At 40.5% G+C, this 12,677-nt stretch overlaps 1 protein-coding gene and 7 non-coding genes across 9 annotated transcripts in view; 7 read left to right on the forward strand and 1 right to left on the reverse strand.

Annotated features, from left to right (window-relative positions):
• LOC133990016 (ATP-dependent 6-phosphofructokinase, platelet type-like) overlaps nt 1–12,677 on the reverse strand; it is a 52,318-nt gene that overhangs the window by 12,120 nt on the left and 27,521 nt on the right. For both annotated transcript variants that reach the window (XM_062428190.1, XM_062428191.1), the window contains exons 8-14: nt 7,986–8,081; nt 7,226–7,318; nt 6,941–7,066; nt 5,683–5,747; nt 5,383–5,452; nt 2,172–2,318; nt 99–169 (exon numbers count right to left, since the gene is read on the reverse strand). In XM_062428190.1, the coding sequence (XP_062284174.1) occupies nt 99–169; nt 2,172–2,318; nt 5,383–5,452; nt 5,683–5,747; nt 6,941–7,066; nt 7,226–7,318; nt 7,986–8,081 (668 nt within the window). The remainder of the gene's footprint in view (nt 1–98; nt 170–2,171; nt 2,319–5,382; nt 5,453–5,682; nt 5,748–6,940; nt 7,067–7,225; nt 7,319–7,985; nt 8,082–12,677) is intronic.
• On the forward strand, nt 9,089–9,180 carry trnar-ucu (transfer RNA arginine (anticodon UCU)). The gene is given in 2 exon segments: nt 9,089–9,125; nt 9,145–9,180. It is a non-coding gene; the product is annotated as a tRNA-Arg (tRNA).
• trnar-ucu (transfer RNA arginine (anticodon UCU)) lies at nt 9,747–9,838 on the forward strand. The gene is given in 2 exon segments: nt 9,747–9,783; nt 9,803–9,838. It is a non-coding gene; the product is annotated as a tRNA-Arg (tRNA).
• trnar-ucu (transfer RNA arginine (anticodon UCU)) lies at nt 9,968–10,059 on the forward strand. The gene is given in 2 exon segments: nt 9,968–10,004; nt 10,024–10,059. It is a non-coding gene; the product is annotated as a tRNA-Arg (tRNA).
• Nucleotides 10,639–10,730, forward strand: trnar-ucu (transfer RNA arginine (anticodon UCU)). Its single transcript is given in 2 exon segments — nt 10,639–10,675; nt 10,695–10,730. It is a non-coding gene; the product is annotated as a tRNA-Arg (tRNA).
• trnar-ucu (transfer RNA arginine (anticodon UCU)) lies at nt 11,297–11,388 on the forward strand. The gene is given in 2 exon segments: nt 11,297–11,333; nt 11,353–11,388. It is a non-coding gene; the product is annotated as a tRNA-Arg (tRNA).
• trnar-ucu (transfer RNA arginine (anticodon UCU)) lies at nt 11,518–11,609 on the forward strand. The gene is given in 2 exon segments: nt 11,518–11,554; nt 11,574–11,609. It is a non-coding gene; the product is annotated as a tRNA-Arg (tRNA).
• trnar-ucu (transfer RNA arginine (anticodon UCU)) lies at nt 12,190–12,281 on the forward strand. The gene is given in 2 exon segments: nt 12,190–12,226; nt 12,246–12,281. It is a non-coding gene; the product is annotated as a tRNA-Arg (tRNA).

Raw genomic sequence — 12,677 nt, forward strand, 5'->3', positions numbered from 1 at the left:
TTCATCCAGGATTTAAGTGACTAAGAATATCTTCAGTATAATCATCTAAATTCACCTCATGCACGCTGTGTTATACTTTTGTGACTGCAGTAACTCACCTTTTTGTCCCTAGCAGGGATCCTCCCTGGCCGGTCCAACCGCCTACATCTCCCCATTTGATCTCCTTGATCTGATTTTTAAAAAACAAAACACATAAAATGTTGTAACTATTCACCTTTTCCTTCATTTTTGAACTTTACTTTGCTGTCTTTATTTTGCAAGTACTAATCTTCAATATTTCATTTTTAGGTGATATAATGAGCCAATATTGGCCTATCAGAGATATATCGGTATCAGTGTAAATGTTGTCTGATATGCACCAATATATATATATATATATATGTTTTTTTAAGTTATAAAGACAGCATTTTATGTATATTTGATCATTTTTCTTAATCCAAGTTTGACATTTAGGTACATGTGTTTTTTATTGCTTTTATTTATTTAGTGTTATATATATAATTATCAAATTGCCAATGAAGTTTACTGTTTCAGTGCAATGCTTGATATGATTTTAAAAAACAAAACATATAAGATGTTGTAACTATTCACATTTTCCTCTTTTTTAGACTTTATATGCTGTTTTTACTTTGCAAGTATTGCATCAATTATATTAATATTTAGTTTTTAGCTGATATTTCACTATATGGAAAAATTATTGTGTCAATAACAAACTGTCAACAGTATTGTGGAACTACTTTCTACCAAATAAATAGTCAATGCTTTGAGCACTACGAATAAACTCCATTATACTGGGATGAGGGCTTAAATATTAGAGTGAAATCTCCACCAGTATGATCATTTAAAGCATGTTAGCATCTCATCCTCTTTCTCTTATCTTGTATCCATACTTGTCATCGTGCTGTTGTACTGTTATTGTACCAGTGTTACATATAACAGCTCTTCATCATAATCACTGTCCCACTTATTATGGGTTTTATCCAGGGATCACGGCTTCACTTTTCAATCACGTCTAATCCGTCTATATGAGAACTCGCCTCTGAGCTTCATCACTTCCGAGCGGCCACTGCCACCCTCTCTGCAGCTGTGAACATGTGTGTGTGTGTGTGTGTGTGTGTGTGTGTGTGTGTGTGTGTGTTCATCTGAGGAAGGCTTGCATGCAATCAGCAGAGTACGACCTGGACAAAAGCACGTGTGTGAGTTGGTGCAGTTTGTTTGGGAGCGGAGTAATTGGCTTACAGTAAGCAGCGCTGTTTATCTGGACACACTTATTCTTATCGCTGCAGCCGAGTGAAGCACAGAGAGGGGAGGAGTGTGACTGCAACCACCACTTCCTGCTCCGTGCCACTGCTCAGGAAAGTCACTATGACCTCCAAGGAATTGTTATTCACCTCTGGGTTTACTTTAGCTCTCAACAGTGAGCGCTACCAGCTTTGCAAATAAAATACAAGTCTACAGCTTACAACAGATGTAGTAAATGCCAGGTATGATAGAGAGGTGCAGTGTGACACATATTGCAGTAAGGGAAAAGAAAAACAAATCACGTTTTAAAGATAATGTTTACTCTTCTGCGGTGTCAAGTTCAGGTGAATATAACCGTGCTCATGATTGAGTAATGTGAGAACTGAAAGTTTACTCAGCATGACTGTAATGTTTATTTAAGTCAAATACATTTCTCCAGACCTTCCTACAAGTTAAGACTCGTCATTTGTGTCCCTCATTTAGGAATGCATTTCTGCAGACAGGAAAAGAACATTAACTGCAAGATGTGTAATCTTATTTATGGGTATTTTTACTAATCAGTTTTTGAAAGGTTGGGTCTTGGGGGTACCGTACATTAAATGCTACCAAATTGCATGCTGTGTAGTTATTTCTGGCCCTGGTTTAAAGATGACTCTGACTCCACCTGGCTCATCTTGGAGGCTGCTCCAGTGACCCCTATTTATCCCTCTCTGTAACATTTTATACATCTCTATGAAATGGGTTAGCCTTAATGTTAAAAGAAACTTTATTTTGTAGAATTCAAGAGGGTGTCTTCTCTCTCTCCTCACTCCTAACCACTCACTGATTTACCGCCTGGTTTAGAAGACAAGGCCTTTTCCTCATACTAAGAATCTGCAGAGAACTAGGCTTTCATGGTCAAATCTACTGTGCATCAGTGTCACTTTTACCTGTCCCTTGTAGAATCCCTCGAAGCCGTCGCTGACGGCAAACATTTTGTGGCCCTCAGTGATTCCCACTCTGACGGCTGAACGCACGGCGGCGTTCATACCTGCTGCAGGTGCGCCGACGTTCAACACTGCCACGTTGAAGGTGCTCTGAGGATGACAGAAAGCAGCAGTCACAAACACACACACACACACACACCCACACACACACACACACACACACACACTTATTATACTCTGACAATAAACACATTGCTGTATGTTACAACATACCCAAGCTTTGTCACATTTTAAAACATCTTCACACTTCAGGCATAAAATTCAACGTACAGTCAGAGCATGTATGAAGCGAGGTTTGAATGAGATGGTATATCAGCAATGAAGAGGAGCAGTGTTTCCTGAGGCATGAAGAAGAGAAATTGGACAGAAACTCCTTTCAGCTGTGTATCCTTCCTTTTTTTAACAACAGTATTATACAAACAATGAGAAATAATTGTTCTTCATGCCCGTCAGGACAGCTGATCATCTCCACAGCCTCATAGTACCATCCATGTCTCTTTAACTATAGAGGAGCCGGGCAAGACTTTGCCTCAGAGCAGAACAGCGGCAGGCAAAGATTACCTTGCATGCAAAAAGCTACATGCTGCTACAAGATGCAATGAAGCAGCAGCTTCCACTGAAGATTTCCACAGTTGGATGTAATCTTTCCAGTGTTTTTCGTGCTTTTCGGACTTGAATCATTCGGTCAACTGTGTGCTGTGACCTCCAGAGTTTGTTGACACGATGCACTGCTGGTGTACAGCAACTTTCAACCCCATCTTTAGAGTCAGCATGATCCATATTTACAGCAGCTTGTGTATTTGTGTGCTTAATCCTCATCCACTCAACCACAAAAAGCTACGTTGGTATTCTGCTATGATGTGAAGGCAGGGTCAGAAAGTGTGCTGTGCACTTATGAGCCTTTAACTGAGTTATTATTAAAGAGCATAAAGAAGACGAAGTGGAGAAACTCAAAATGGACAGGCGTCTAATTCTCTGCTGCTGATTTAACCATTTTAACGAAGAGTTTGTATATATTTTTTATTTCAAAATACCGCACTTGTGAAGATTTCAAGGTTTTGGATTTATATGATGTGTTATATTCTGGTATCTTGATCCGTACTTGTTCAGTACAGACTGAAAAGTGTCTTAAATATGAGAGAGTTCAAGAGCCAGAATCCCCACAAAGCAGCCAGACCAGACTGTCTTTCCCTCCACCCTGAAGGATTGTGCTGACCAGCTGTTTCCAGTGTTCAGAGACATCTTTAACACCTCACTGGAGGTGACAGGAGTCAGCACATGAAGCTGAGGGAGCACATCTCCAACTCCCTGACCATCAACAACAGTTACCTTTAAGGCAGTCTGTCACACTCTTTAAGTTGGCAGATGACACCACCCTCTTTGGGCTCATCTCTAATGGGGATCAGACCACCTACATGTGGGGGAGGGGGTCCATCTGGTGACTTAGAGGGGAACAAACATGCTCTAAAGACGATGGAGATGGTTGTGGATTTCAGAAGGAGCTCAGTCCTAACAGCCCCCATAACTCTGGACTTCCACTTCCTGGGAACCATCATCAACAAGGATCTCAAGTGGGAGCACAAGACCAGCAGCCTCACCAAGAAGAAGATTTAGCAGAGGATGCACTTCCTGCAGTAACTGAAGAAGTTTAACCTGCAGAAGTCAATGATGGTGCACTTCTACAGCTCGATCAGATCCTGGCCGACCCCTCCCAACCCAGACTGTGTTTGTCAAGACCAAAACCTCACACCACAAGAACAGCTTCTTCCTGTCTAAAGTCGGCCTCATCAACAAGGCTCGGGACCCCCACTGACATAGACTCTATCCCCTCCCATGGACACTACACGTGATATTGATGGAACACCTCATAATCTTATATTTGCAGAACATATGCATATGCCATTTACTCCTCTTTTTTCTTTTGTTTTGTTTTTTTAATTGTATGTTTTTATGCTTCCAATTCTTACTGTACTCAATGTTTTTTTTAATGGAAAGCACATTGAGTTCACCCGTGTATGAAATGCCTTGCCTACTCCTGGTCAACATTTCAATTTAAAAATTAAACCTGTAGCATCCCGTCTCACATTTCTTTTAAATTGTAAATTCCTTGTACAGTATGTGCAAAACTACTTAACGATACACCTGCTTCTGTTTCTCTTGTATTTACAGCTTCACTGAATGTGACGTGTGAACTAAACCTGCATCAAGATCTTCAGTTCTGCAGCCGCTGATCGTTTCTAACAGAGGAAGCACGGTGCCTGTCCAGTTTGAGTTACGAATGAGCAAAGACACTTTCAGCCATAATCTCCACAGACTTGACATTAAACTGTAAGGAAGAGCTACTTCACATCCATTTGAAGCAGATCACAGCTGATGCCGTGATTTTCCTTGACAGCAGCGCTGGTGGAAGACTTTCACTGCAGCACTAATAATGCAGCTTTTGTTTTTTGCGCATCTACGCTTCTACTTCTAAGCAGAGCCATGAAGAAGTAAGCAATGATAGACAGAGCGACACATAAAGAGCACTGACACTGTCCTTTTGTGGCACTGTGTTACCATATAAACAGACTGGAGTTTAACATTATGTCTCTATCAATTAAAATATGTCCTAAAAGGAAAATAAGAATGTTAGAAAAGTCTTAAAGCAAGGTACTGGTGGCATTTTGGGTTCAAAATATCATAAATAAAGCCAAAAAAACCCTTCTGAACTCTTAATTTTGATGTATTTCTTCATAGTGAGACAATTAAAAGTTAAAGTTGATAAGTAAAGGTATCAACAGATGACAAAGGTCTAAACTATTTGCCAAAAAAGCTCATCTGTTCTGTGAACTACGTCTGCAGAAGCTTCAGAAGCTGATCAGCTGCAGCCTCTTTTACTCATCACATACATCAAACTGCTCTTCATCCCCCGCCTCCTCCTCTCCCTCAGAGAACAGAGACAGTCACAGAAAAACAGACTCTGTTAGTGTCACAAAAAGACCGCAGCACACACACATAATACACCTGACCAGGAAGTACCTTAGTATATATGCTAACGTACAAATGTCAGAGTCGCTGGTGGAAAAACACATTTAGAAGAATTACAACTATGACAATCTTATTGATTTGATGATATTTCAATATGTTGTTGTTATTAAGTTTTAAGAGTATTTACATTTGGAAGTTCAGAGTCTGGTTTCCGGTAGGAGAGGAGTCTGTAGGTGCTCAGGTTGTTTTCAAAGCTCCTGCAGATGACAGATGTAAAAAAACAAAAGTTAAAAGATGATGAAAGTCCACAATGGATGTCAGCTCTGTTCCTGCCACACAGACAGCTTTTAGAGTCAATTAAACATCAATGCAAACACAGTTAAACTAGGGCAAGCTATTGGCACATTTTCAACCCTTTTAAACTTGTTTGTAGGCAAGTGAATCTCAGTTGTAGATATCAGAAATATTACAGAATTAAAAATAGTACCTGCCACGCAGTCTCACCGCCTCTTCGAATTTCTTCTCATCCATGGCCTTCTGCACTTCTTGGGTCTGATGACAAAGCATGAAAGAGCATTTATATTGCACAATTTGTTGCATTTGAGCATTTGTTTCAGTTGTGAGTGTGTCTGTGCTGATTAATCTACAGTAACTTCCTTGCTGGTAATTTGATGGGTGGGGTTGTAGCAAACTGGGAGCAACTGGACCCAATGATCCCAAGAGTACACTGCCTCATGTTTGTTTTCTTTATCCGTCCATCTATTCTGTGCATGACTTATGTTTTGTAAATAAAATAATGCTGACTCAGCAACAATCTCACTAGAGTTGGTAACTTTTAAGACCTCCTTTTTTCCCTCTTGCTACTCTGTGGCTGTGAATTTTCTCCTTATTTTTGTTCTAAACAGATTTTCTTGACTATTTATGTGGATTTTATTATTTTTCTTTTAATTTGATTGATCTATTTTATTAAATATGTCACAGCATTTACATTATTTTGGTGTCTGCATCCTCTAGGGAATTCATTTCCCTGTAAACCTGTTGTATTTCTGTCCTCTGCACATCAGTTATACTTTTTTACATGATCTCATATCATTATATAATGATACAAAAAGGTACTACAGTGCATTCCTTTTGCAGAATGGCCTTTGTGTACTCGTACTGTATCTCTTGTATGTCCTGCACTCTGACTTATATCCTCCTACTGTAAATGTCTCAGCGTGTTTTGGAAACACACTTGTGCTCAGTGTTGAGGGGTTTGATTTCAGCTGGTACTACTGCTTTAGGTTAGAGCCGCAACAATAATTGGATGATAGATTAAAAGAAAATGAATCAGCAACAATTTTGATAATGATTAATCATTTTCAAGCAAAAATACGAAAGAAATTGGTGGTTTCTGGCTTGTCAGATGTGAGAATTTTCTGCTTTTCTTGGTGTTACATTATAGTTAATCAAATATTTTTGGGTTTTGGACTGTTGTTTCAACTATGTAATCAGCAGATTAATCAATATTTACAATATTAGTTGCAGCTCTATTTCAGGCGAATGTCTAAAATACATTATGTACTTGAAGCTGCCCCCTTGCAGGAAAAGCTTATGATTAAAGTGTAGATGTATAATCTCATTTTCTGGGCAGGAAGCCAGTCCCATCTGTGCTCAACAACATACACTTTGGTCTCTGCATGACCTCTGCTTTTCCAACATACCTACACGTATACAACAACACACACACAAATACACACACTTACCATCTGAACACACTCCATAAGTGGTAGTCGGACAGCTTGGTTGCCGACCAGAGACACAACACAGGCCGGAGTGTTGGCAGAGGCTTCCAATAAGGCCAGCACTGCCTCCACGCCCATACGACTGGCCTGCGAGGGATAGAGGTAATTCAAAAGTCACACTATAGAAGGTTAAAAGTAAATGTCGAACACCAAGATGTCTGCAATGTCAGTAAATAGTCATGTTTTGGGGTTTCTCTGGGCTTGTCATATTAAAACTTATGACTAATATTAGTTACTGTGACTTACCAGGATCCTGTCAAAGGCAGAAGGGGTCCCACCTCTCTGCACATGGCCTAAGATGGTGACCCTGGTGTCAAAACCCAGGCAGCGGACTACCAGCTTTATATAATGTTAAGCGAAGGGAGATTGAAAACATATAGTCAGGATAATGTGCTTAATGTAGGAAATTACTGCAATAATGTCCTGCAAAATCTACTGTACATTATTATATCACATCACAGTTTATTAAGACAAAATATAAAGAAACAAACAAATGCCATGCATAGAAAATAAAATAGACAACAGAAGGAGAACATGCAAAACATCTCCTGTCATGTTAGCATGAGTGAAATAGGAAGAATACAGAGGTGATCATGCAAAAGCAAACGAACGGGATGGGCTAAAACATTTCTAAATCGCTAAAAGGCTAATAAGGAATCTTAACTATAAAAACAAAGGTCTTTTGGTCGAGAAAATGGTTTAAAAAGTGCATTTAACATGCAAAAACATGTGAAAAGTCATGCAAATATTTACAACATACTATATAATATACCATTATGGTTTGAAATGAAAGCTTAATGGTGTTTTAATGTAGGTTTGTTGGTTTCAGTTTTCAGTCAATTATTGATATTTTATAGCCAATTTAGAGGTGACTAATGAAACTGTGGTGCTGTGTTCCCACCATGAGGAAAAACCACCAACAAACCGTGAAGAGAAAAAGAAATCCATGCTTCTGAAGGAAAAGTTGTGGGTCCAGGACTTAACCAGTCTTCTCCAATAAACTTACTTCCTTGATATAATCAGGAGTTATAGCCTTGTTGTGGCTATCTATGGCACCTTCAGCTACTATAATAATGTTGAGCCTTTTCCTTTCAGCACGGTTCTAGAGGGATATAAAGACGCAAAAGCATTTTTAAAAAACATGACAGTAAACATTTTGCATTCCCAAAAGCTGGATCCGGTAATGGAGGATAATCTACGAGCAACAGGATATTTTGGAATGTAAGCACTTGCAACATCATAGGAAAAGTTTCATATTAACAACTAGCCGAGCCACTGTGTTTGGAAACAGTTTTGCATGTTTCTCACCAGAGTATGTGAAGACTTCAGAAGCATTCCTTTAATGACACATTTGTAAAACCGATTTTTTGGGATATTTTGTAACCTGCATTGTTTAAACCCATTTTTGCTCCTACTAGCTATTGGTCTTTTTCTTCTTGACAACCTTTTCTGGTGCACAGCTACATTTCTTGGCATTTTACTGCCAACAACTGTTAATCAGTGAAGCTGCATGAAACTCAGAAAAAATCCTAAAAAGGCCAATCTTTGAAGAAATGCTTCACTGCAATGAAATCATCTCTAATTTATAAATAATGATGATAACTTCAGGTGAAGATATTTCTACAAAGATTTTAAGAAGAAACTTGTCCTTATAATGTGTCAAGCGTCCAGATAAGACAAAAACAAAATCTGAGATGTTGCTACAGCTATATAATTGATTTCTGTTGGTCACACATGCTGATATCCACCAGCTGGTCCAGCTTCTGGTTTCCCCTCTGCGTCAGTCTGAGCTGAGCTCTACTCACATCCTTGACAAAATCAGAGGTAATGTGTTGTCCGTGTCTGTCAATGGCTCCTTCAGCAACTATGATAATATTCAACCTGGAACCTCGAGATCGGCTCTGGACAATAACAAAAACACTCTCCACATCAACATCGTCATGAAAATGTTTATCATTTACCCTACCATGACAGCTAATGTAGAAAAAGTGTAAAAAATATTTTTCAAAATTAAAAAATTCCAGTGTGAGCCATGGAGGACAGGCTCTATGGCGCAATGGATAGCGATGGATAGTTGCCTATCTTTTACGGCATATAACCTATGCAACAGGCTCTGTGGCGCAATGGATAGCGCGTTGGACTTCTAGTCAAGCACTCGAGATGCCATTCAAAGGTTGTGGGTTCGAGTCCCACCAGAGTCGACGTATTGTATTGTTCAAACCACAAATCTGTCTCACACTTCAGGTGTAACACCGGGAACACACTGAAAAGCGGCATGCAGCGAGTTGCCATGCATTCTCTATGTCGTAGAAGTGCGGCCGCCATGAGTTTACATAGAGATTGCATGGCAATCCGCCGCTCTTCGGTGTGATCCCGGCGTAATTCAAAGATCGTGTATTTGAGTCCCACCAAAGTTGATGTTGTTCAGAGTGCTTTCTCATAAAAAGAAAAAAAAACGATCTATGCGAGAGCCAATTACAAAGAAGCTGCAGGTGCTTCAATTTCCTACTTGAAATTTGGGTTAGAAAGTTGCCTATGTTTTGCAGCATAAGTCGTTGCACTTCTAGTCAAGCACTTGAGACGTGATCCAAAGGTTGTGAGTTCGAGTCCCACCAGAGTCGATGTTTACTAAGGTTTGTATTGTTCAAAACACAAATCTGTGTGAGTCTTTCTTAAGTTGTTGGGGCTTCAGTTTAAAACATTAAATTGAATCACTGGTGTTAATAGTCAAGTTGCCTATCTTTTACGGCATATAACCTATGCAACAGGCTCTGTGGCGCAATGGATAGCGCGTTGGACTTCTAGTCAAGCACTCGAGATGCCATTCAAAGGTTGTGGGTTCGAGTCCCACCAGAGTCGACGTATTGTGTTGTTCAAACCACAAATCTGTGTGAGTCTTTTTTACAAAGCCGTTTCTTAAGTTGTTGGTGCTCAAGCTTGTGTTTATAGTCAAGTTGCCTATGTTTTACAGAACATAATCATACAACAGGCTCTGTGGCGCAATGGATAGCGCGTTGGACTTCTAGTCAAGCACTCGAGATGCAATTCAAAGGTTGTGGGTTCGAGTCCCACCAGAGTCGATATTTAGGAGGGTTTATCTTGAATGGTGCATTGCAGATCTCGTCTCACACTTCAGGTGTAACACCGGGAACACACTGAAAAGCGGCATGCGGCGAGTTGCCATGCATTCTCTACGTCGTAGAAGTGCGGCCGCCATGAGTTTACATAGAGATTGCATGGCAACTCGCCGCTCTTCGGTGTGATCCCGGCATAATTCAAAGATCGTGTATTTGAGTCCCACCAAAGTTGATGTTGTTCAGAGTGCTTTTTCATAAAAAGAAAAAAAAACGATCTTTGCGAGAGCCAATTACAAAGAAGCTGCAGGTGCTTCAATTTCCTACTTGAAATTTGGGTTAGAAAGTTGCCTATGTTTTGCAGCATAAGTCGTTGCACTTCTAGTCAAGCACTTGAGATGTGATCCAAAGGTTGTGAGTTCGAGTCCCACCAGAGTCGATGTTTACTAAGGTTTGTATTGTTAAAAACACAAATCTGTGTGAGTCTTTCTTAAGTTGTTGGGGCTTCGGTTTAAAACATTAAATTGAATCACTGGTGTTAATAGTCAAGTTGCCTATCTTTTACGGCATATAACCTATGCAACAGGCTCTGTGGCGCAATGGATAGCGCGTTGGACTTCTAGTCAAGCACTCGAGATGCCATTCAAAGGTTGTGGGTTCGAGTCCCACCAGAGTCGACGTATTGTATTGTTCAAACCACAAATCTGTCTCACACTTCAGGTGTAACACCGGGAACACACTGAAAAGCGGCATGCGGCGAGTTGCCATGCATTCTCTACGTCGTAGAAGTGCGGCCGCCATGAGTTTACATAGAGATTGCATGGCAACTCGCCGCTCTTCGGTGTGATCCCGGCATAATTCAAAGATCGTGTATTTGAGTCCCACCAAAGTTGATGTTGTTCAGAGTGCTTTTTCATAAAAAGAAAAAAAAACGATCTTTGCGAGAGCCAATTACAAAGAAGCTGCAGGTGCTACAATGTCCTACTTGAAATTTGGGTTAGAAAGTTGCCTATGTTTTGCAGCATAAGTCGTTGCACTTCTAGTCAAGCACTTGAGACGTGATCCAAAGGTTGTGAGTTCGAGTCCCACCAGAGTCGATGTTTACTAAGGTTTGTATTGTTAAAAACACAAATCTGTGTGAGTCTTTCTTAAGTTGTTTGGGATTCAGTTTAAAACATTAAATTGAATCACTGGTGTTAATAGTCAAGTTGCCTATCTTTTACGGCATATAACCTATGCAACAGGCTCTGTGGCGCAATGGATAGCGCGTTGGACTTCTAGTCAAGCACTCGAGATGCCATTCAAAGGTTGTGGGTTCGAGTCCCACCAGAGTCGACGTATTGTATTGTTCAAACCACAAATCTGTGTGAGTCTTTTTTACAAAGCCGTTTCTTAAGTTGTTGGTGCTCAAGCTTGTGTTTATAGTCAAGTTGCCTATGTTTTACAGAACATAATCATACAACAGGCTCTGTGGCGCAATGGATAGCGCGTTGGACTTCTAGTCAAGTATTCGAGATGCAATTCAAAGGTTGTGGGTTCGAGTCCCACCAGAGTCGATATTTAGGAGGGTTTATCTTGAATAGTGCATTGCAGGTCTCATCTCACACTTCAGGTGTAACACCGGGAACACACTGAAAAGCGGCATGCGGCGAGTTGCCATGCATTCTCTACGTCGTAGAAGTGCGGCCGCCATGAGTTTACATAGAGATTGCATGGCAATCCGCCGCTCTTCGGTGTGATCCCGGCGTAATTCAAAGATCATGTATTTGAGTCCCACCAAAGTTGATGTTGTTCAGAGTGCTTTCTCATAAAAATAAAAAAAAAACGATCTTTGCGAGAGCCAATTACAAAGAAGCTGCAGTTGCTTCAATTTCCTACTTGAAATTTGGGTTAGAAAGTTGCCTATGTTTTGCAGCATAAGTCGTTGCACTTCTAGTCAAACACCTGAGACGTGATCCAAAGGTTGTGAGTTCGAGTCCCACCAGAGTCGATGTTTACTAAGGTTTGTATTGTTAAAAACACAAATCTGTGTGAGTCTTTCTTAAGTTGTTGGGGCTTCAGTTTAAAACATTAAATTGAATCACTGGTGTTAATAGTCAAGTTGCCTATCTTTTAAGGCATATAACCTATGCAACAGGCTCTGTGGCGCAATGGATAGCGCGTTGGACTTCTAGTCAAGCACTCGAGATGCAATTCAAAGGTTGTGGGTTCGAGTCCCACCAGAGTCGATATTTAGGAGGGTTTATCTTGAATAGTGCATTGCAGATCTCGTCTCACACTTCAGGTGTAACACCGGGAACACACTGAAAAGCGGCATGCAGCGAGTTGCCATGCATTCTCTATGTCGTAGAAGTGCGGCCGCCATGAGTTTACATAGAGATTGCATGGCAACCCGCCGCTCTTCGGTGTGATCCCGGCGTAATTCAAAGATCGTGTATTTGAGTCCCACCAAAGTTGATGTTGTTCAGAGTGCTTTCTCATAAAAAGAAAAAAAAACGATCTATGCGAGAGCCAATTACAAAGAAGCTGCAGGTGCTTCAATTTCCTACTTGAAATTTGGGTTAGAAAGTTGCCTATGTTTTGCAGCATAAGTCGTTGCACTTCTAGTCAAGCACTTGAGACGT

Source organism: Scomber scombrus, chromosome 11 (assembly GCF_963691925.1).
Source record: "Scomber scombrus chromosome 11, fScoSco1.1, whole genome shotgun sequence".
Lineage (NCBI taxonomy): Eukaryota > Metazoa > Chordata > Actinopteri > Scombriformes > Scombridae > Scomber > Scomber scombrus.